This window comes from Theropithecus gelada, chromosome 18 (genome assembly GCF_003255815.1).
Source record: "Theropithecus gelada isolate Dixy chromosome 18, Tgel_1.0, whole genome shotgun sequence".
Classification (NCBI taxonomy): domain Eukaryota; kingdom Metazoa; phylum Chordata; class Mammalia; order Primates; family Cercopithecidae; genus Theropithecus; species Theropithecus gelada.
The window spans coordinates 29,515,388-29,540,077 of NC_037686.1; the positions used below are offsets into that span (position 1 = coordinate 29,515,388).

The 24,690-nt window shown below is 48.7% G+C and overlaps 1 protein-coding gene across 45 annotated transcripts in view; it reads right to left on the minus strand.

The window, feature by feature from the left end:
• Positions 1-24,435, minus strand: part of CELF4 (CUGBP Elav-like family member 4) — a 320,089-nt gene extending 295,654 nt beyond the window's left edge. For 41 of the 45 annotated variants that reach the window (XR_003116666.1, XR_003116665.1, XR_003116664.1 and 38 more), the window contains exon 1: positions 23,765-24,435. Coding sequence is in view for 39 of the 45 variants with exons in the window: in XM_025365313.1 (XP_025221098.1) it covers positions 23,765-24,050 (286 nt within the window). In the remaining 6 variants the exon portion in view is untranslated. The remainder of the gene's footprint in view (positions 1-23,764) is intronic. The other 4 variants (XM_025365294.1, XM_025365293.1, XM_025365287.1 and 1 more) reach the window with 1 other exon arrangement.
• Between the last annotated feature and the right edge of the window lie 255 nt (positions 24,436-24,690).

Below are 24,690 nucleotides of genomic sequence, written 5' to 3' on the forward strand. Positions count from 1 at the left end.
CCAGATCATCACTCTGAGCTCCTGGATCATATATCCACTTGCCTTCCTAATGCCTCCCTTGGACATCTAACAGGCCTCCCGCTCTTAGCAAGGCCAAATCAGAATTTTGATCATCCATCCCTAAAACACGTTCCTTCCCAGTAAATGGCCCCACTCAGCACTGAGTGCCTCAAATCGTCCTGGGCTCCTCTCTTTCTCCCCACATCACACCCAATCCATCAACAAGTCCTGGGACTCCTGTCTCCCAAACACATCCTGACCCCATCTGTTTCTCGCACCTTCACTGCCCTTCTTAATCCATGCCCCATCATTGCTCCTCTGGCTGTCCCCCTCCACGTCTGCTCTCCTGTAGCAGCTGGCTCCACACAGCAGCTGAAAGATCTCTGTGAAACATACATCAGAACATGGCTCTTCCAGTGTTTCTTGCTAACCTTAGAAAACAATTCAGACACCCCTGCTGAGCCTGATACAACCTGCCTCGCCAGCCCCTCCCAGCTAATTCTCCCCATTACCCCGGGACGCTCCTGTCGCACTGGTGTTCCTCCTGTCCCTTGAACACACAAAGCCCATTCCTGCCTCTGGGCCTTTGCACCTGCTGTTTTCTCTGCTGGAAGTGCCTTCTCCCGCCATGTCTGCTTGTTGTTTGGATCTTGGCTTCACTGTCAATTCCTCAGAGGAGCCCTCCCCACTCACATGTATACAGCGGCCCCAGTCACACTTCACCTATATGTTTTAATTCTCAGCACAACACTTATGATCAGGTTTTTAATTTTAATTTTTAATTTATTGTCTGACTCTCCTCATGAAAATGTGAGCTCCAGGAGACCCAGAGGTTTCTGTGCCATGGTCATCATTGTGACTCCAGCAGTGGCAGAGTGGGTGATCAGTAACTGTTTGTGAATGAGTGAGTTATTTAATCCTGATGGTGTTTGCGGGAGAAGGCCTTCTGCCTAGGGTAGAAGTGGGAGCTCATAAATGTGTTTCCTGGACTGGCTCTTGTGTACGAATTGCAAGACTAATTAAAGTCATACATATTTGTGGAAATGCAAATATAATTTTATTTACCAATGACTGTAATAAAGGTAAATGCTCCTTACTTAAACAAACAATTCACTTTGGGAATAGAGCTGTAAACAGAAGCAATAAATAAACACTCGTTATTGAGTGCTCGCTGTGCACCCACTGAACTTCACAAGCTGGCTGCTCTGATCTTCCATGGTGGCATCTACACTAAGGAAGGTTGAGGCCCAGTCATGAAGATCTGCTACTCCCTGGATGTGGGTACTTAACCGAAATAGGCACAGGCGCTCTTCCCCAAGCGTATGACTCTTGGGAGCATGGCTGGGTATCTTGGCTGTGCCACTTACTTTCTCTGTGCCCTGGGAAGTTAGGGCAGTTAAACTCTGTGCCTCTGTGTCTTTGTCTGTAAAACAGAAATTGAAATGTTCCCCTAGGAAAACTGGGAACATTAAATGAGATAGCACATTAGAGGACTTGGCATCATGCTGGGGATACAGTAAATGATAAATACATGTTAACAATTCCTCTCTTATTATTGTGATTATGATTATTACCATTATGCAAAACTATTCTAGATGTTTCTACATTTTCTCACTTAATTGCCATAATAACTCATGAAGCCGGTGTTGTTATTCTTGACTTACAGGTTAGGAGACGCTCTGAGCTCCAGGAATGAAATGCCTGGCCCCTGGTCATTGCCTGGCTCTCAGACATGAAAACCCAAGTCTCTGGGCTCTGAATCCAGTGCTCTTTCTATGGCATCACCACTGCCTGCCTTGAACCTGGTTAGAGCCCAGTACTGATGAGGACTCCCCATCACACCCGTCTCCATTTTAACTCTTCAGTCTCTGCATGAACTTAGCACCTTTGACTGTGGTCTCTGAGTAGCCCCTCAAATCTTCCCATGCCTTCCCATCCCCAGCATCCAAGAGCTCTCCAAGGGTTGCACCACCCTGGAATCTGAACTCTAAATCCAGCATGAACTTTACATCATAGGGTTAGAGGCTGTGAAACAGGAAGTGTTCTTCAAGGTGACTCATTTCATTTCCATCCCCAGAGGAAGAAATGGAGCTCCACAGGTGCCCAGTGACTTACTCAAAGGAGTTCCTGGACTAGAATGAAAGGCTCACTCCCTTTGGGGAGTGGGAATATGGGTGTCCTCTTCTTGCTACATTGTCATCTTGTTTATTTTTTCTATGACAAATACTATTGACAATGAAAATATTTACAATAAACTTAGTATTGAAAAAGCAACTGGTCTTTTCTGGGGACCAATTGATGGCCCCTCCATTCCCTCCAGATGAATGAGAGAGGCTACCACATGGTCTGCGCCGCTGGGTGGGGAGGCTGAAGCTCCGGGGAGGCTGAAGCTTGGGGGACTCTGAGAGATTGATGGGGCTGCAGCAGTTAGAGGCTTCCTGGAGGAGGCTCGGCGCAGTCTGTGCAGAGAAGCAGGCCTTGGCTTGGGGGAAGCAGGAATGAAGACGGTACCCCAGGTGGGGAAGAGCCTGAGCAGAGGTGCAGAGATGCGACTTACCTCCCAGGAAGGGAGGGCTGAGGTAAGGGCAAGAGCGGCAAGGCCAGGGATGTCCTAGGTCATGAACTCTTTTACTTCTTTTTTTTTCCATTTGTTCAACAGCTACAATTATCTCAGGCTCACCACGTTCCAGGCACTGCCAGATGCTCCACCGAAATCACTGCGTTCCATGTTCACAAGCAGCTTATCTAGGCAGGGTGTAAATCCCTGTTTGCTAGACAGGGAGACTGAGGCCGACCAGTAGGTAAAGGGATTTGTCCAACTCACACAGCTTGTCAGCAGAGCTGCGGTGCTGGACCTCAGTGCTGCCCATTACACGGCGCTTGTGCTGCTTTCAGAGCCTCCACTCCTCACTGAATGGGCGCTGGGAGGAGCTGGGAATCTGTGTGAGGTGCTGAGCAGGGGAACGACTTCACAGCTGGGCACAGAATAGCTTCACCATTGAACACAAAGAACTTGCATGTAATGTGTCACCAGCGGAGCTGGCTGGCCTGTATGTGGGTATGTGTGTGTGCTTGCACGTATGTATGTGTGTAAGTGTATCTGTGCTTGTGTAACTACATGAGGATGAGAATTTAAGAGTGTGAGATTGGGATCCACTTCCTGCAAGTGGGGAAGACATGTCTGTTATGACAGTTATAACAACAGCCTAAGGAATCGGTTTTATGACATAAGCAGATGGTTCCAAAAATGTAGGCTGTCATTTCCCTAGGGAAGAAAGCTGAGCCCCAGGGGCCATGAGGCAAGCCACAGGAAGTTAAGGGATACCCAGGGGGGTATCTGGTTGAGGCCTGAGGAAGCCACAGCATTGTTGACAACCTGGACAGGGAGCTGACCCTGGGGCTCCAGGGACAGACAGCATGACAAGCATGGAGACCCCTAAAGCTGCTTTCCAACTTGCAGATTCCTTGGCCTCATCCTCAGGGAATTCGAAAGTGTGGGGTTGAGCTCAGGAGGTTCATTTCCCACCAGAATCCCAGAAGATTCTGACACATGTGTTCTCGGAGATGCTGGGAAGGGTCAGGGTCCGGCCTCAGCTGCAGGAAGACTGGGCATACTAAGGGCACCAGTGCCCAACAGCGGCTTGCTGCAGACGCATTGGGCAAGGCACACAGCCAAACCCTGGGTGTGAGGAGGGGGTAGTGTCCTCAGGGGCAAGAGTAGTGGGGCCTCCAGATGAGTGAATGGGTAACCGCCAGATCTGTGCCTGAGATCCCGGGATTCCTGGGCAGGCAGGACTGGCCTTCCTCTTGCTGCCTAGTAGCAAAATGACTCAAGCTGGAGCCAGAGGTGGGCTGGGGCCAGGCTTGGGGATGGCCTGCCTTTGTGCCTGCACCCCAAGTAGCTGAATTCAGCCTCCAGGGGGCCCAGAGATGAGGCAAAGAGAAAAATCATCTGTAGCTGGACATGTAGGCTAGGCTCAGGAGCCCTGCGTTTCTGGACAGAAGGACAGGCCCAGGAGAGCGGAGATGCATTTGGTCAGAGAGCATCTCCCCGGGCCCCACTCTGGTCCTTCCCTCAGGACACGTTGCTTCCAAGTGCTGCCTCTGGCCTCGCTGGTAGGGTCTGAGCACCATCTGCTCCAGCCTGGATGGAGGTGGTGGGGCAGGGGCCTCTCTTTTCCTGTAGCTGCCCCGTCTCTCTCTCCCCTCTCATATATGTGTGTGAGAGGGAGAGAGACACACATGGCCCTGCACTTGCAGTTGTCTCCAAGAAGAGACCTCAGGGCTACCTTCTGGGGAGCTGACCCCCTCTTCTTCCGGTCTCCCAGGGAATCTGTGGGCAGAATGTGAGAAGATGCCACAGATGGCCCAGCCGTGCATCCAAGAAAGTGGCGAGGTCTCTGGAGGACACTGTCTGACTTAGCGTCCTACCCAACTAGGTTGCCCACAACCACACGTGTGCAGAGCCCTTTCTCCCCACATACTTTTCCCACACTCCTCCCCTACAACTGGCCAGAGGCCCCTCAAAAAGACACCCACGCTCACACACATTTGCAGAGAACTGCAGGCGTGCCCACCCAGGGAGTTGGACTCATCTCTTCTGTTTTTTACATGCACTTGGTAGAAACTGTAGTCATAGACGTACACACAATCTGTCACTAAAAATTGGCCCACCCGAGCCCGTCACAGCCCACACACACTTGCATACACTCAGCACGTATGAGCATACACGTCCGCACATCTCCTCATCTCCTCACCCAGGTCTCACAGGCCGGGATTGGAGTGTACTCACTTGGAAGTGGTGTGTGGGCAGGTGCACACTACATGCTCGCACCCACGCACATGTATGCACACACATACACGTACAGTTCTCACTGCAGCTGCAGTAAGAGGCTCCCGATTCCAGGATCCTGGTCAGACTCAGAGCACTTCATTCAGGCTGTGGACAGACGTGGTCCAGGTGTGAGAGACCTCTGGATCCTGAGCTGGGAGGGAAAGGGTGGGGCTCTGCCAGATAGCAAGTCCCAGGATGAGGGAGCTTTGCAGCCTTGGAGGAATGAAGACAACCCTCTGGGCATCCTCCCCTCTCTTTCCAGACCAGTGTAGAAAACACAGCTCTCCCACACGTGACACACACTGACCCACACAGCACTAACACACACGTGCACGCTCCAGCAGAACCACAGGATGCAGTGTAATGCAAAACCCATGGCTACAACATGAATCTACATGGCACACCTCTAGTAGACACACCACAGCCTGCACTGTGTCATAGTCCCCAGAGGTGTCCACCAAGCCTCACCTCTTGCAGCTGCCTGGCACAGTTTGTCTATACAGGACGGGGCAAAACATACAGTACCTCCAGTGACAACCCCTCATGTCTCCTGTCCAGCACATGTAGCTCAAGTTAGTACTGCGAAAGCAGGCTATCCCATCATCCCAGGACAGACTCAGCTTCCAAATGGTCAGCTTATCCAGCAGATGGAGGAAACAGATAACTCATTCCTGGATCCTCAGGATTTTATTTTAAAGAAAAGAAAACCATAGGTTTCCTGTTCCCTGGTGAACTCCTTACCACCATTACCCCTTTGCTCAGTGTGTGTGTGTGTGTGTGTGTGTGTGAGAGAGAGAGAGAGTGTGTGTGTGTATTCTCTTAATACAGCTGAGCAGGGCCACCATCTCTTTCAAATGTGTTCCCATGAGCCAACAGGAGCCTCCCAGGCTGGAGCAGGTTTGGGTGAATGGCTGAGGGTTGGGTGTACAAAAACCTTTTTCACTCAGCCACAGCCGGAGGTAGCCTGAATGCTGGTCTCCAGGAGAGGCTGCGGCTGTAGACCTACCCTGCTCCTGTCCTTCCTTCCCAGTTGCCACCTGCTGGAGGCTGCCTCTTCTGCTCACAGGCCTCCCCTTACCTACATGAGAGCTGTCTATAGCCAGTGCCTGGGGCTGGGTGGCTCTTGGAAAGCCTGCCCAAAATTTCTCCAGGTCGTGCCTTTGGTCTTGGTTAGAGGAACAGAAATTTGGCCAAGATCCTGTGGGTTGACGCAGAAGGGAGATTGCAGGGGGAGTGCTCTCAGCAAATGCCTTCTGTTTATTTGTTGACTTCTAATGAGGATTTGGCCAAGCCTTTATGGGGCCCCTGTGTTCCCGCCTCCCTTCCAAGCTGGGCCTCTCTCGTCTCACTCTCCAAACCAGCTGCTTTTACTTCTTGCTAACAAGTTAGGTGGATAAATTGTGTCTCTGGCCTTGTGGTTAATTAAGCCTTGTCTTTAAGGAGTGGCATGTGAGTGTGTGTGTCTGTGTGAGGGTATGTATCTGGATCCTTGTGTGTATCTCTATGTGCACTTCTTCATGGGTGCCAGAATGTTTCTATATGTGTGTGTCTATGAATGTGCTTGTGAATGTATCTGCATTTTTGAGTGTGTGTGTGTGTGCTTGCATATATGAGTATCTGTATGAATGCCTATTTCTGAGTGTGTTCCTATGTGTGTCTGTGTGTACTGATTTTTGAATCTCTGTGTATGTGTGTATCTGTATGAGGGTGTGTCTGTGTGAGTTATCTCTGTGTTTCCATAAATGTGTACACATCTCTCTCTCTCTCTGTGTGTATGTTTTCAGATCCTCCATACAAGACAGTGTGTGATAATTTAAGAAAACATTAGCCAGTAATGTCCCAGGGCTTCAGTTTTCCCATCTGCAAAATGAGGGAGATGTAAGAGATGATCTTTTTATTTACTTCCATAAAGGGAGCGTGCAGTCAAGGAAGTGTGGCCGGCTTGAGCATATGACCAATCTGGGAGTGTCTAACCTCAGTCGTTACTGCTCTCCGAGTTTCCATTTTCTTGGCGTTCAAAGGGGCACAGTGACATCTCTGTCGAAGCTTTATCACGAGGATGTGATGAGATAAAACAAATGAGAGTCCGTGTGTGTGTCACTGTCCTGTAGTAGGTGCACTGCCAATATCCCTTCCCACCCATCCTCTGGCCTTTGTGCCACCCCTTATGTGCTGTTTCTGAGAGTGAGCCGGACCCTCAGAGCTGATGGGGGTGCTGATAGGGGTGCTGACCCTTGATGCATGACAGTGACCCTGGACATTTTAACTTTTATACCGTGTTTTCCCTTCTCATATGATCCTCACAATGACCCTAAGCAATGGGTTGAGTAGGTGTTGCTGCAGTGATGTGAGAGCAGAAGGCCCAGCCTCTGAGCAAGGAGGTGAGGACACTGGTCCATGGGAGAGCTGGAGCCAGGGTGGGGCAAGGACCCAGGCATGTGGCTCCTATGTGGAGTACATCCTTGGTGTGCCAGCTACCTCTGCAGCAGGCAGTGTCCAAGGCACTAAACACTGCCCACCCCCAGAAGCCCTGCAACATCCAGGCCTCAACGATCAGGGCCAAGCTGGAGGGGCCTGTGCATGAGCCCCAGACACATGCGGACCACCTGCTGAACAGATGTGTGGAAACAGCCCTCCCCTCAGGAATCAAGGGGTGACTGGTGAAGTGGGGCCAGTCACTGCAAGAGCTGGTGCTGATTGTCTGCAGGAAGCAGAGTACCCTTCTCCCAAACAGTCTACGCTGTTGTGGGTGCCCAAAGCCAGATTTATTAGCCTCATCACTCACTTTATCTAAAGGATTTGACTATAAGTGGCATTTGCTGGTTTTCTGAAATCCAAACCATCCTAGAGCAGTATGACCAGGACCCTGGACAGCAGAGGAGAAAGCAGCTTCCTGTTACTGCATGGGCCTAGTCTCACCCATTTGCACATTTAACTTTGGGCAGGTTTGAGACAGGGAAAAAAAACTCCTACTCCTTGAATGAAGGTCGCCCTTTGGCCAGGGGCTGCCCCACAGGCCAGGCCTCACGAATCTGCCTGCCTGGTCAGCAGGTACACATTTGCCCCGATCCCTGATTCACCGGTGACCCCTTCCCTGCCTTCCTGGCACCCATCCTGAGCCGAGCCACTCTGCCGTATCCTGGCAGGATCTGACCAGGTTGTAATTTTCCTTCATGATCCCTTTTTCATTTTTCTTTATAAAAAAGGTATCAATTGTACCTGGTTGCAATAGGGATAAAAAGAGGTACTATATAAGAAAGTATTTTTCAGATTAAAATGCTATATAAATAGAAGGCATACTATAATATAAATAAAATACATAATTTAACATCTATGATACAGTGCACAAGATGCATGGTTCAACTTTAAATGACTAAAACACTCTTATATATAGGTTATATATGTGCAGTATAACATATCACTTAATCTGGTATATAACGTGGTTGATAGTATGTCCTGTGATCCACACAATTACATAATATCTTATGACATATCATAGTCCCAGCTCAGAGAAAAGTAGAATCAAAATCAGTCGACATTAGGCTATTTTGGCATTCGAAACACAAGCCCCAGATTTGTGATTTTAACAGCTGAAGCTGGGAGGAAGAAAACTAAAAATACTAATGGGGAAGATGTCTCCATCAACTGGCAATGCGGCCCAATGGGTGGGGGGGATCCGTGGGAAGAAAGAAACCCCAAGAATAGGTCTGGGGAGGGGGCTCAGCAGGGAGAGGGCCTCTCGGGAGGAGCTGGAAGAATTGGGCATGGCAGTGATTGTTCCTACTATTTATGAAGCCAGATGAGGAGCTATAGGGCTTGCGGTGGCCCCTGTGTCTGCTGATTAGCTGGAGATTATATTGATGATGTAATAAAAATTCACTTTGTCTATTAAGTTTCACCAGGACAATCAGGGAGAGATTAGATAAAAATCAGGGGAAATGAATAATGGAATGGAGGAGGAAAGCCACACGTCTCACCCCTGCCATGGTCCCTGCCTGCCTCCTCTTTTTCCTGCCCCCAAGGGAGCATGAACTAAGAAGCCCCTGCCCCGCACCCAGGCCAAGCTAAGCTGAAATTTCCCCAGAGCCAGGCGCTCTTAAGGAGGGACGTGGTGTTCCAGATATGACGTCGGTTTAAGTTTACGGACCATGTTTAATATTTGATTAAACCTTTGGCATGGCAGCCTCTGTGATCCGCAGGCCCCACTGGGAGCCCAGCAAAGAGATGAGCCCGTCCACTGGCTGCCTAGGTCCCTCTCTGCTGCAGCAGGGGAGGTGGAGGTCTGCTTGGGCAACGGAACTCGAGGCCAGGCAGACCTCTGCTGCCTCCCAGTAGACAGAGGCGTCCCTGCCTCACGCTGGCTCTCTCTGGCCTGGCCTGTGCCAGAACATTCCCCTCGATTAGAGATGTTTCTTTGGGTTAAGGACTGGGCTCTAAAAGGTCCCTGTTAAAAGGCACGTGGCAACAGAGATGGTAACACATTAATAATGTCCATTAGCTGCCAGGGACACATCTGCCCAGTTTGATTTGTCAGACCAGCGAGGGGCAAGACATTGAAATGTTAGGAAAAGGAGGTCACTTTTGGTTGGGTACCGTTGCTTGAGAGTCCTCAGTCCTGGTTTGGTGGCCTGGGGGTTGGGGTTGGGGTTTGGGACTCGGGGTGGGGAGTGTAGAGACTGGATGACTGGGAACTGGGAGGGTACTGGAAGACCAACACTAGTGACATCCATATCCCCACAGGGAACTGAATTTTTCAGTCACTCCAGCTCTATGACTGAGCCCAGTTCTGTTCTCCCCTGAGAAATCCCTGGGGTCAGGAAGATGCCAGGGATTGTGGTCCGTGGAAGGTCTACAAGAGGGGACTCTCCCTCCCCTAAAGAGCCAGCCCCAAAGGCCACCTCATCCATGACCGCCCCTCTGGGCTGAGTTTCTCTTCCAGAAATGGGAGAAATATGCCCATTCCACTATTCTCCTGCAGTAAAAAACGTCGGCTCAGGACGTGGCCCTGGTGTGCTGTCCACAATGGGGGCAGTTCTTCCTGGGACCTGCCAATATTTTTCCAGCTGCAAGACCAGTGTCACCCCAGGAAACTCTGTCCCCAGCTTCATCCCCATGGCCTGGCTGCCATCCAGCCACTCCTGTGCTGGGGGCAGGAGCAGAGGAAGGGCGAGGGTGCGGGAAGATTCCAGCCCCTGGAACCCTATAGCTTATTGTTCGGGACGTTCAGCTGAGTGAGTCTGTGGGGACAATCTGGATGCCTGCCTTGGTGACAGCAAACATGGCCACGGGTTTAAATATTCCATGAGTAATTTCTCAGCCCAAGTGGGCTGCAATCGGGACAGCTGAAGGACACTGCAGCCCCAAAGCAGGTGAGGACAGCCCTGGCAGGTTCGGCATGTGTCACTGACTTCTTCGGAGTAACAGCAACACACCCACCCACCCCTGACTGATTCTCCCTCAGCCAGGCTGGCGGCAGGTCCAGATTTATTCAAAATGAGAAATTCCTTTGTCCACCATTCTGAGAATGAGATTTCATTGCAGAGGGACAAACACAAAACACAATGGAAAGAAACAAAACACAACTCCCCGACTTGTCAGCTCTCCAGCCCTCCTGCTCTGTCCCGTTCCCATCTGCCAGGCTGGGCTTCTGCCGTCCTTTTCTATGTGGGAATCTGGCTCAGAGCCAGTGCCCCTACCTGATTACTCATCTTTCGGGGGTTCCCACATTCCCCCAACAGGGCATTTACATGGGACAGTTTTATGTTTGTGGGGTTGCTGTCTTCTATCACATCTCAAGTTATCTTGTGGCAGTGAAAGCGGGTCCCCCACCTTGTCAGAACAGAGCCTGACACTCAGGGCACCTGAATTAGACATAAATCTGCACCTCCATGAGGGAGGCCTTTGTCTCCCCTGTCAGACCCAGGGGCGTTCCTGCAGAGGGCCGTGGTATGTCTCCCCCACAGCCTACAATTTCCTACCCTCTCCCTGCTCTGCAGAAACCTGCCTCTGCATGATGAGGGTGAGTGTGGACAGGGATGGGGGCATCCCAGAAGTCAATGGCAGTTGGTTCAGTGACTCCCCAACTCTCACCCCAGCAGGCCCTTCCTCCAGCCTTGGCTGGTCTGCAGGGATGCTCTCCTCCTGGCTGTGTGGCCTCTGCTGTGGACTAGCCCTCTTAATCACTGGCTCAGCCAAGACAAGGTCAGAACATTCCAAGTTAATGTTTTGCTGAGAAACTTGAGAGACTAAGGGAGAAACAAACCAAAGCCCTGGTGATGGCATAAGGGGCAGATGGGGGTCTTGAATTTGAACCCAAAGGGTACAAGAGCCTGGCTTTTGCTGGCTCCAGCTGGGTGGTTCAGCCTGCATGTATGGCCCTTCCTGCCTGGCTTCCCACCTATCTCAACTGGAGCTGGTGTGTGGCTGGTCAGCCCTTCAGGAGTGTGATCTCTTGCTCTAAGGCCTAAGCTGCTGTTGTGATCTGATCTACCCAGTAGTCATTCACCACAGCTCAATAACGTGCTTTTCCTGCACCGAGACATCACCCTTTAACTTGCTGTTCCTCTCTTTCCCCTGGGGACCCAACTCAGCTGCCACGTCCCAGGCTTTGCCACTTGTTCCTCGTTCCGGGGGATTTCCAAACTTGCCCAACAGAATGGCAACAGAATTTACTGTAAAATAAATCTAATCATTTGCTTATTGAAATAGTCAAGATGACAGTACAGATGAAGGTCTTATTTTTCAACAAAAATATTTTTGTTTTAATTGGTTAAGAAAATGAACTTGAAAATAAGCCAGTCTTACTCTGTGTCTTTGTCACTCTGATGATAAACTAGGCTTAAGTTGCTCTACTGGGGCCTCGGCTGGACCTGGGTGGTGAGTGCACCAATTGATCACTAATCTGTGGGTTCTCTACCCAGGCTCATTCATTTCATCACACCTAGCATGTGAGTGTGCCACGTGTGTGCGTCTTGTGGAGGGCATTTGGAGATTCCTTTGCAGAAGTTCAGGGACACAGCAGTTTGGAGTTGGACCCATGTCAGACCCCAAGTATGCAAAAGATTCTGGTGCTTTGCTAACAAGCCCCCAACATATGGAATTAAGAATAAAAATCATACTAAATCATATACTGTAATTATTAATTTTTGAAATGAAACGAAACTCACATGGATACAAAAATGACAATACTTTTTGGGTTTTCTGATCCTCCTCTCTGGCTTTGTGTTCCCTGTTTTGCTGGTGTCCCAGGCTCAGGTCTGGCTTGTCAAGTGAGGGAAATGACCTGGAGAGTCCCCAACCCGTGCAGGGAGCTGCTGTGCAGAAGGAGCAGCCAACACTGGCCGGGGTTAGGGGTAGCGTGTGGGAGAGGTTTGGGTTGGAGCTCCTGGGGTGAGGCGGGGCCTGGGCTGCTGCGGGAGCTGGGCAATTCAGACTGGGGCCCGCAGCGTGTGTGTAAGAAGTTCTTCGTCTCACCGTCAGAGGGCAGGTGACAGCTGGAGGAAAGAGGAACTCTCCCCCAACACACAATTTAGGGGCTTCCTCCCCAGGTATGAAAAAGGTGTAAAGAGGTGGTCTCGCTTCTGGGCTCTCTGCTCTTCTCCCTAGAGCTACCTAGAGCCAGGCTTTGTGGCCAAGGAGGGGAGAGGACACTTTGGGCGGAAGACTGAATGCTGGTGCCAGAACCCACACTCCCCATATACCTTCTGAGGCTGTGCCCAGCCTGGGCAGGGATGGGAGCCAGTTTGGGGGCCTGGGAACTCTCTGGGGCAGCCTTGGGGGCTGGGGCTCTGCAAGGAAGGCTGGGTTGTGTGTACTGGGGAGGGAGCGGCAGTGACCCACAGGGCTCTTGGTCCCGTGGGCTGGGTGTGAGCACCTGGGTGGGACCCTGCCTCCACAGAGGCCAGGGGACCTTCTTGCCTCTTGATGACCCTGGGTGAGTGGGAGAGCAAATCAAAGAGGGTGGGATGTGGCCGATCAGCTGGGGCCTGAGCTGTTTCTTATGAGAAGGGGAGCACCCTACCTCAAGCAGCCCCATCTCCCATCCAGCGACAGGCCCCATTTGCTTGCCCTCCTTTAGGATCAAAGGCATCCCCCACCACCCATCTTAGCAGCCCCTTTCTTATTCATCATCACACCCACCATGGGGCCTGGACTCTAAGGCAGGCTCCCTTTCCGTTGCCTTGACAACTCTGAAAAACAGAGAAAGGAATGATCAAAAAGCCTGTTGGGCCTTTGGCTGTCACCAGAGACACTTCCTGACTGCCCTCCTTCCATTCTGAGGACTGCCCAGACACAAGAGTTCTCTCCTTTTCACTTCTTCCCCAGGACACCCTTCCAGGTGTTATCTATGGCTGCCAAGAAGGGCCAGGGACGTCCTGAGACAGGGCTCTTATAAGCAAGAGAGTCGAGGGGTCCAGGACTGCCCCAAGAGAATTTCAAGGCTTCCCTTGGAAGGACGCAAAGGCTTTCCTTCTCACTCACTGGGGCTGAAAGTAAGCCTCAGTGAGAAATGACTTTCTGAAGTCCAAGATATTCCCACCCTACCAGCAATGCTGACAGGGCAGCACCCTGAGTCCCTGGCTTTGCTGATCCCAAGAATTTAATCACAGTGATTGATCTGATTGGAGGCTTTTCTTTTCCTCCCAGGATACCCAGGCTGCAGAGTGCACACTGGCATCTCCTGGAGCCAGTATATCCCACCCTGGTAAAGGGACACAGCTTCAGGCTTATGCCACCCCTTTGGAGAGAGACCTCTTTACACAGTGGGGCAAGTATGCTTTCCGTGCCTCATCCGGTGAGACCAAGCCAAGCCAAGTATTGATTTGACAGAAAGATATGGATATGCTGGACGCATAATGGTTAAGGGATCCTATTTCCTTCTTTTCCTGTTCAGAGTACACCTCTCCTCCACCCCACCCTGTTGAAAAGCAAAGGCCGGATGAGGGAGAGTGTTCTCATCGGTCACTCAGGGACGCCTCTGTTTCCCCGGTCTCCTTGCAGGAGTTCAAAACCATAAAGCCTCTGGGAACAAGGACCCCCTCTCCCACCATGACAACCTCTCCCAAGATCTTCGCCTCGCTGTATATTCTTAGAACCAGTCAATATGATTAATTTTACATGGGCATAATTTCCGGCTATTGTTGTGGAGTCCTCCCAGCCTCACCCATCAATGGCGACATGATACAGTTTCTGGTTATATTGGTCAATCAAGATATTGATATTATTAATAATGGATATCTATATGCTGACCTTTGTCCACACAACTGAATCACTCTGGGCTGGCTGTCACATTGCTTTAAGAGGTATTGATAAGCCCATTACCGGAAGGGCACATACAATCTTAGGTGTATGCTTTTCACTCACCTTCAAGCATCCCCTGTGAAAATTGACCTTTGTTGCATGAACTGGTGTGGGTACTGTGGCATGTGGTATGCAAAAGAATGTGTGCGCATATGCTTGTGTGGTGAATGTATGTGTGTGTGTATGCAAGAGTGTTCACGTGTATGTAAGTGTGTGTGTGAGTGTGTGTATGCGTGTGTGTGTGTGAGTCTGTTTTGAACACCGTCCCTTTTAGAGCTGATCAAATAGTCAATTACGGCATTATAGGGAGGTAGCAGAATCAGAGAATTCCTACAAATACACTGTGATGTAGCGTTTGATCTTTAGATGCCTCTTGTCTCCGAGGACTTGCGCAAGGAGGCTTGGCTTTATAAGGATATTATTAGGTTGATGCCTCATTCTCTCAATTTACCTGCCAGGCAAGAGACAGCACTCACGGGGAGCAGTCTGGCCAGAACCAGCCACTGGGAGGTGCGCTGAAGACCATGCCGCAGGCTTGACTTTGGGCATACGCTACTCTCAGCCTCAGTCTCTATCTGTACAGTGGCAACAGTTAATTCAGCTCTACTTTCTAAAGACAGAGAGGGGAAGTTTACTGACCTCAGGCTCTCAACCTTCTGCACCAAAACTTCCAATCATATGAAAGCCTGGCATGCCAGCAGGCCTGATTGATTACATGGTGAGATGTGGCCCTTTAACTTTTAGAGGGGAATGGGTTTGTGTAAGTTTATAGTAGAAGGCATGCTTTTTGTGCTCGTGTGTATTTGTGCATGGTCACACAGACCTCATTGCTGTGCATCTCTGTGACTGCTGTCGTGCCTACCTGCATGGAAGGTGGTGTCAGGGTCAGTGCCTCTATCAGTTCGGTCTACAGTGATCCCATCCTGTTTGAACTCAGACAGCCTCACTTGTCAGGGATGCCCCCTTGCTTGTCCCTGTAAAGGGAAACTGGCTAGCTGGAGAGATCTTTTGGATCCTTAGACATAGTGTATGAATAAACCAGACATGGATTAATTAGGTGTGACTGCATCATTAAATTAGAATAATGAACAAACAGCCACGTATGGCATTCAAATCTGCCTAGAACGACTCCAAGGGTTGCTTTCAAGTAAGTCACCTGTCAGTTTGTAGGTCTTGGGGACTCTAGAGAGTGAGGTTCCTGTCACATCTTAAGAAGTGGCTTCTTAGGCACTAACTACTCCGGGCAAGGACCATCCTTCAGTGGGTACCAAGACTCCACAACTGAATCCAAACAATGACTTAGTTCAATACAGCATCATCTATGCCCGCTTCAGCTGTGAGCATTTCTCAGTGTGAAATATGACAGTAGCACAGGTGCTTAAGAGATGGCAGGGAGAAGTTAAGAGGTGTGGGCAGCGGATGTGAAATGTATTGATCCCATAATATTTATGTGGATGTGCATATAGTCGCTTGTGCACATGCATATGCGCATGCACACACATACCCCTTTTGTGTTTCTAGAAACTCCTTTTTCTTCTGCTGATACTCCCCATTTCAGTCAGATCGATTCAAGGGTGAACCAAGTTGTGTAATTTTAGGAACAGCTGCTGAACTGCAGCACCCTGCCCTCGGAGGACAGCAGTTCTCACAATCCTGGTCCTTGGACACAGTGGCTGTGCAGAAAGGAGTGTTTGTCTTCAACAAAGAGGAGGAAGCCTACAGCTAACAAGGAAGAAAATGGGAAACTATCTTGAGTTGCTGGCCAGCTGTGGAATAGCCTAATACATCGGGGCTTTGTTCGAAAGATGTGTTAAGTATCTAGAAACCTTTGATCTGTAGCCACTCTTAACAAAGGTGATAATTAATTGAAGCAGAGTGTATTGCAATAAAGTAACATTGCGGTCAGTTTATACGTTGTCCAGAGCTGGCCTTCGGAAGTCTCTGTCAATTAAGCTCTTGTTGGAGGCCAGTTCATTATCAATTTTTTTCCTGAGTTTGATCAATATTTTTGGCTGTTCTGTCCCCACAGAAGCAGGACTATGTCTGTCTCCATGAGGGCACCCATTTATTTCCATCTTGCAGATGGCCACATAGGATTTGTTCCTGAGCTGAGCTGTGGGGAATCACTCTGTTTGAAATTCTCAATCAGCTCACGCTAGAGGAGAGATACAAGGAAGAATAAGAGAAACCAAATGTGGACAAGTAGAAGGGGAGAAACCCTATAAATGGATGGTCCTGAAAACATCCCCTTTTACTTTTTTTTTTTTTCTTTGAGATCGGGTCTCACTCTGTTGCTCAGGCTGGAGTGCAGTGGTGCGATCTCCACTCACTGCAGCCTCCACCCAGTCTCAAGCAATCCTCCCATCTCAGCCTCCTGAGTAGCTGGGACTACAGACTTGCGCCACCATGCCCTACTAATTCCCCTTCTACTTTTGAGGACTCAAAAATCAAGGCAATCACCTTGGGCTTCCTACCTGACTTTCTTCTTTGTTCCTGTGGGTAGGGCTGCGGCTTGGGCTTTATACCCACCTAGGGCTGTGGGGAACTTGATGGGTGGAGATGGAGGAAGCTCTTAGGGCAAGTACATCAACACTGGAAATTCCTCTGCTGCTTTTTCTACCCGTGTAACTGTTTTTTTTTTTTTGTGTGTGTGTGTCTGTTCTGGTACCTTTAACTTCTCTTATGTTGCCAAATGGAACACTTATCTCCTTCAGGCCCCACTTTGGGGTTTGGGTGGATATCTTAAATGGCAGAGAAGACAGAAAAGGAGAGGAAAGATGATGAAAGGGCTTCAGTGAAATTGTGGGGGGTGGGGGGGTGCTCTGTTCTACTCCCCTAGGCTGTTTGGGTAGGACTGGATGCTTTCTGCAATTCTTGGAGAGGCTGTGTATCTACAGGCCTGCAGGAAAGGAAGAGGTAAAAGGAGCGGATTTTCTGCTCTTGTTATAGAGAGCCCAAAAGGAGGGCAACCGGCTCCCTGCCACGCCCTGCTTGGATTTAGGTAAAATGCAGTATTCTGCTTGGAGGGCCTGACTTGACTGAGCTGGTCAGGTTGTGTGTGTGTGTGTGTGCGTGTGCGTGTGTGTGTGTGTGTGTGTACACTATAAAAGGAAAGTAGCCTGGAATACCAAGGGGCAGTGAATAAGGTGGGAAATGCAGTGGGTGAAGGGAATTAGCTGCGGCAGGCCACTCAGATTCCAGATGGAAGGTCATTGCTAAAATGAGTCAGTGGGTGAGCAGAAGCAGGCTGGCCTTGAAAGGGTGATGGGTGGGAAATGAGGATGGAACCCTCCTCCAAACCAGGACTTCTGGATGGGAATATCGACAGATAAAACAAAAAATACACCTTCACACTGGGACTTGAATCATTGACAAATCCAAGCCAGGAGTTCTGAGGTGGATCATGTATGTAATGATGAGGACAGCATCATTTTTTCCAGATTTTCCCCTTTTCTCCATCACCCTTCTCCCTGATCCTGCATATAGCCTTGCAAGATTAAACTGTCCCTAATATCATCTCCACACCACTTGCATCTGTCATTTCTTCTCTCTGTGTGTGTATCCACACACACATGCTCACTCCAACACCCACACAGGCTGCAGCATCTTCCCTCCTCCTACCCACAGACACATAGGTTTTCACACCCTTTAGCTCTTCTCTCTGCATGTCACATGGGATTTCCCCACCAAGTTCAAGAGCTGCTGCAGTTTCAGCCACTGTAAACGGGCACTCCCAGCTTCTAGCTGGCATTTTGACCCTACAACTTGCACTTTTTCTTCTCTACCTGCAACCTTGGGCCTTATTCTCTGTTGCATTTCTGTCCTCTAGAGCCTACTTATCCCAGATTCTCTTTAGGTGAGATCCCTCCTGGGTCAGTTTAGAAACTGACCCTCTCCTGATGACATGGAAGGTGTGAGCCCTGGACAGAGGCAACGTTGAGACCAGCTCTTTTCTCAAGCAAAAAGGTGGTATCTTGGATATCTTCCAAGGCCTCACTCAGAAGCCCCTCTTCCCTCCTGATATAGACGCTGTAATAATGAGGAGGAAGATACTAATATTAGTGATGATAATGGCCATGATCAAGTTGCTGGAGTGTGGCAAGATCACTGGGCAGTGGGAATACCCTGGGACATGAGCTCCCTGATAGAACTCTAAGAACTTTACTACATGAGTGTGTAGGGGGCATAGCAATGGCATGCAGTTTTGTCATTGTTTTCCTTTGCGTTGTTTTATGGCTATGATTTCATTCAATAAAAGATTTTATTTTGTTGTGTTTGAGAGGCCACAAACATCAAGCCAATTGGAGCAGGTGATGAAGGGAGTGAAAGTATACCAAGGGGCTTATTTCAACCCAATCTAGAATTCCCATTAAAACTGTGTGTGCTTGGGGATGGGAGGGAGGTTGCTAACATCTCCCTGTTGAATTGCACTGAAATCTAGGCCAGCCCTGGTTTCCATATGTGTGGGATGTGCTTAGTCATGCTTGCACATGGAAACATATACGTGCATATGTGCATATTAATTTATCTCTGTGTTTGTTGATTCCAAGGAAGTCTGTTTAAAAGACAAATGAAATTATGCATAAGCAGCAAATAACCATCAGTCTCTTAAATAAGCTAATCATTTTCCAATATTTTTTCTTTGCTCTTAAGTAGGACACTTATCAACATCTGGATTTTGGAGTTTGTTTTAATGGTGATTGTTGCTTTGATATGCTTTACGTTTGTAATGATTGCTATTGATCATTTTCTTTGGTGAAACTTGTTTTTTAAAAAATGCTTTTCTTGTTTTCTGATTATGGCTATTCAGTTTTCCGTATCTCTGACAAGGCAAATCTTTCTTTTAAAAGCTATAGGTGTGTACCCAGCCATTCTGTCAGCCTTTTCTCCTGGACAGAACTAAATTTTTATTTTTCAAAGTATTTTTAAAAAGTTCATCTTAATTGAGCTCATGCCCATGCTAATACTTCAGCTGCACTGTCTCTTAGACTCATTTGAAAATGGAAATCACATAGAGCTTCACAGTTTTAAATCACCTATCTACAGCAGAAAAAAAATCCCCCAAACCCCACAAAACAACGAGCCATCTTGGGTAAAGTCAAGCGGTGGAAATTCAGTGTTCTGAGAATTATTGTATCTTAAACACAAATACAAGACATAATTTTGTGAAGATGGTCACAAATCCCCAAAACATATTCATACCCCCGTCCTTCCTCTTTCTCACAGCTAAACCCCAAATCAAGGGGCTTTAGGCATTTCCTATTCAGGTGTAGTTGAAATAGAAGATTGTGCATGTAGTGGTGAGTGTATTTTAAAATGATACACTCTCTGGAGCTAAATCCACAGAAGATTCTATTACTCTGTCCCCACCCTCCTTCTGGATATAGTGTGGAAGTATGAGGGGCTAAAATCCCTGCAGTTGTGGCTTCTGGGCTGAGAGCCCCCCAGGCTGCCAGTAGAGTATATTTTCCTCCATGCAACGGAGAAAATCTCAAAGCAGAGTGCTTACCCAGGCACAGATCTGTTCTGACTGGATAACAAGAAGGACTATGATGTGGACTTGGCTGTTTAGATTAAAATGCATCGCAGGCTCTGGGAACAAGCACACATCAGTAGTAAAGGCTGTTTAAACCTTTGGGGACAGTCCTATGTTTAGATTACATTAATTCATAAATATTATACTAAATACCACTTAAATTGGACTTAAATGACTTCAAAGATAATGCATTATAATATGGCTATCCAGAGAGCACTAGTCTTTATATCTCCCAGTAACTCAGTCTTTGCTGCCTCCTATCCAGCTAGATAGGACCAAAGTTATGAATGGATTGCTGATTTCTCCATGTGTGATCCACTGTGTAAGTGAGTGTTAACAAGTATGGGTATGTGTGCACATATGTGTCTTCAGTCACTGCCTCTTTTTGTTCTACAGGAAATGAAAAGAAGAAAACAGAAATAAATTAAAAATGAGAGAAAGGAAGAATTGGACTACTGGGTGACCTGTTCTCTTCTCCAGAGGAGAAAAATTTTACAAGAAGGGGTAAAATTGGCCCTCAGCTCACTTCTGCTGCTACCCGAGGAATTCGTCTCTTTTCTCTTTAATCAGTAGTACAATGTCTTTCTCTTTGGAGCCTGGAAAAACAATCTTTCCCAAAGTGCTCTAATGAGGGAGAAAAGAAGACTCTGAGTTGTTCCGGAGAGTTTGCATTAAACTCGGTTTTCTTCCTTGGGTGTTGTTTTTTGAATTTTAATTCTGGGCTTTTTTCTTCCTTTCTCTCTTTGCGTAGCACCCAGATACCCCTTTCTCCAATTGCTTTCTGGCCTCCAGGGGGTAAATTTACCTTTATAGTAATCACCCCAGTCCACAGCTGCTCTTTGCTGCCTCCCCAGCCCAACAGCCTTTCTCTGATATGGCTGGGTTTGCTCCACAACACCCACCCACTCCCTCCTCCACAGACTCCCAATTTGACTGGAGTAATTGCCTTTTAAGGTGCACTCTACGCATGGCAGGTATTCCATTAACCCTTAGAACTCCTTCCTTCTTTAGATATCTGAAATGGCAGGTGGCCAACAAATGGAGACCCACCTGAAATCTCATGTGTTTAATTTAGTTTTTACTTCTTTTTCTTTTCCTTCTGTCTTCCTTTTTCTTTTTCTTTTTTTTGCCAATAACATAAACATGACATCCAAACTGGAGGCCAGTGTCCTGTGTCTCTCAATTTTGTCCCATATGATTCATTAGAAGTTAGAAATTAAAGAAGGGGAGAGCAAGAGCCACAAATATGCCCTGAAACCAGGCTTAACAAAGGCATGATTCTATCCCTAACCTTATGTTGTCAATTTAGAGATGGGGAAATCTAGAAACCAAATGCAACCCTCCTTCCTCAAGCCTCATCATACTTTCCAACTTAACAGTAATTAATCACCAATGGCAAGCGAGTAATTTTTTAAGGTGGCCAGAGGCTTATTTTATCAGGATTAGCTAATAAATCAGGCTGCATCAATGAAGAAGGAGTTTAAACTCTTCTAGGACTGAATAAACCAGACCTCGGAAACGGTCTCATTTATTCAGCTCTCTGAGAGCTTGCAAGCACTGTTAGGGACATTGTGGCCCAACCTCAATTATAAAAATCAGAAGGATGGAGAGGTAGGAAGTTTCACTGAGAAAATTATATGCTCAGGCTCCGAAGGGTGAGCTGCGACAATGAGGAACCCAGTATGCCGGAGCCACTGGGCCTGCCTGCCACTGACTGAGACAGTTTAGGGGAGAAATTATTTAGAAAATGAAGTTTTGTTTGTCCTAGGAATTCTGGCCAGATATCTATCTATCTATCTATCTATCTATCTATCTATCTATCTAAAATATATGTAATATATGTATTATATATATTATAATGATAACCTTCTCTATCTCCCTAATGCAAACGATGAAAATTCTACTTCTTTGCTATTATATGAGAGAGTCCAAATTACATCAGAAACGAAGTGATGATATCAGGGATTGTAGAAAAGAAACCAAGGAATACTGTTAAAGTTTATCTTCATTTGAAATGAAGAAGCAAGTAAAGTGCTTTAATCCACATGCCATATGAAGCCCAGCTCCTCACAACTGTCTTTTGCCTCTAGTGGGTTCTGATTTTTTTTAACTTTAAAATCTTAAATCACCACAAAAACTGATCATTAAGATGGGCAAAAGGTTTCCCTACCTATGCTTTCAAAATTTTTGTTATTACTATTTTTTAAAACGAGGAGATTCCGAATAACAAAGGTTTGATACAAACCTTGATTAGCTTCTAGGAAGCTTGATTGGAAGGGGAAAATACTACAAAGATACGGTTGACTTGAGAGGGAGGGAGGGAAAAGAAAGTGTTTTGTTTTTTTCTTCGAATATTGTTTTGAAGACTGCCTCCTCATTCCACCTTTCCAATCTCCCTTTTGAACAGACAGACATTTTCTCCATATTGGATAAAGGTTGGTTTCTCTCTTCATTACAGCCCCCACCCTCACCTCACCCCAACAAACCCAGTATATTTCCATTCTGCTGTGTTTTTGTGTTACTCAACATGCCATTAACTTTAAGATTTACTCCTCAGCAGGCAAGCTGGAAGATGCTAAAGCCAATAAAAACTGCTCTCTGGGACTCCAACTATGAAGAGTTTGGAGCTCTGTTTAGTATTCGAACGAAGGGAGGGCTGAAGAAAGAGGGTGGTTGTGATAGTGAAAATCGCTGCTGCTTAGAGAGCCAGACAGCTCCGCGCTCTGCACCTAATGTGCTGGAGGATCAGCTGTGTCCATAGCCCATTTGTGGCCAAGGATGAGGCTGCTCTCTATGTGGGGGTGGGTGTGCGTGTGTGTTTTCATCTTTAAAACCACCAGCTGTAACAGCATCTTCGGCGGCTCTCCACACTACTGTTTATTAAAAACGGAACATCCATACACATCCCCTACAACTTCCTTAGCCCCGTGCTCCTTCCCTGCCTGGCGATCAATCTCTCTCAGAAAGCATTTAACTTGCCCACATAGCTCCAGCACCGATTCATCCCCGCTGCACATCCTATATATTACTGTTAGGAAGCGGAGCACTGGGCTAATTTCGTCACCCACCAGCCACCCACACACATTCTACAACTGAACACGTTTGGGGCTCTGCTTTAAAGATAATAAAACAAGGAGAAAACGGCAGGCTGCAGACAATTCCCATGACCACTTTCCTAAAAAGTTGCTGGGTTTTAATTCTTTGATTATTCTCTCTCCCCCTCCCCCAAGCACTCACTGTCAATGATCGCTTCAAGGGAAAAATAATGTACTATAAAGCTCTCTGCATGGTGAGTTTGGGATAAATTAGGGTACACCTTTCAAAATGCAAATCTCGCACACACATATTTTTTTTCCCCAAAGCTCCGCTTTCCTGGGAAGGGGACTATCCAGGCTTGCCAGACCTCCACTCCACCCAGGGGATGGCTGGTTCCTTGCTAATTCTTGCCTTAGGTTTTATCACTGGTTCCTTCAAACATCCACCCCCTCAACCCCCAACACACACCACCATTCACACCACAATCAGATTATTGAGGCACACAGCTCGACAGGGAGAGTTTACTGTTACATTTAAATAAAAATATTTCTTTGAATTTGTCACCTCTCTCCCTTTTAGACGGCTGCGCTCCTGCTACTCTGGCCCGGAGCAAAGGATGAGGAGACCATCTCCTTTAGTATTTCAGCACCACGACGATGGACAGCACCCTCGGTCCCCGGCCGGCCAGGCGCCCGAGAGTCCGTCCGCTCAGCGTCCTGGGCTCGACCGGTGCAGCCTTCCCCATCCCAATCTTTCAAGTCGCTGTACCCAAAAACCCAAGCCCTCCTCGATCCCCTCTCTCTTTCTCTTCATCGGCGCCCGCTGCTCTCTCCATGGCATCGTTCCTATCAGCACCTCGCCCAAAACCCAGCCTTGCCCCAGCGAGCAGCTCCCCACGCACCCCAGCTCTGGTCTCCGCTGCCCGAGCGCCTCCCTCCACGGCGCCCGCCCGAGGCTTCCTCTCGCTCAGTCAGCCGCTTGTCAGTCGCCGGCCGGCCGGTCGGCCGGCCCGCCCGCTCCTGCTCCCCGGCAAAGTTGGGAGGGAAAGGTGCACTCACCTTTGTGCATGCCTGTGAACCTGTCCTTCAGAACCGTAAGCTCGTAGATTTTGCCAAACTCCTCGAAGAGGGGCTTGAGGTCCTTCTCATCCAGGTTGCGGGGGATCTGCCCAATGAACAGCTTGATGGCATCGTGGTCCTTCATGGGAATGGTCGACGGGTTCCCCGGGCTGTGGCTTAATCCGTTCATGTGCCCGGCACTGCCCGGGCTGCTGCCGAGCCCGTTGGTACTGAGGCTTGCGTTGTCAGCCTGTCCGTTTGCTAACGTGGCCATCTTTATATACATAGAGAAAATCTTCTTTCCTTTTATTCTTTCTCGCTCGCACTCTCTCGCTCCTCTCGCTCGCTCGCTCGCGCTCACACACGCACACGCATACACACACTCGGGTTCTCTCCCCCTCGGTTTCTCTACACCTCGCTCTCCGCTCGCTCTCTGCTCTCTCTCTTTCTCCTCTTCTCTCGCTCGCTCGCGCTCGCGCTCTCTCTCCGCTCTCCCCCCCTCTCTCTCTCCCTCCCTCCCTCTCTCTCCTCTCTCTCCCTCTCTCTCCCTCTCTCTCTCCTCTCTCTCTCGGTCTGATCTGATTTTTTTTTCTTTTTTTCTTTTTCTTTTTCTTTTTTTTTTTTTTTTTACATTGAACAGACAGGATCTCTGTCCTTTCCGTTTAAACAGGCTGGACCGGTTCAAGTTCCCAGCCAGACCAGGGGTGGGGGCGGCGAGTGTGCGCGCGCGGAGGAGGGCGCGGGGGGCCGGGAATGGGCGCGCTGTGGGGGCTCGCGCCGCGGCGGGCGGCGGCCGGGGGCAGGGCGGCGTGGGGCGGCGCCGGCCCCACCGCGCCTCCCCCGTCGGCGGCCCCGCGCCGTGGCGGTGGTACAGTCCGAGACGGCCCCCGGCTATAAATAGCGCCAGGCGCATGGCTCTTCGGGAG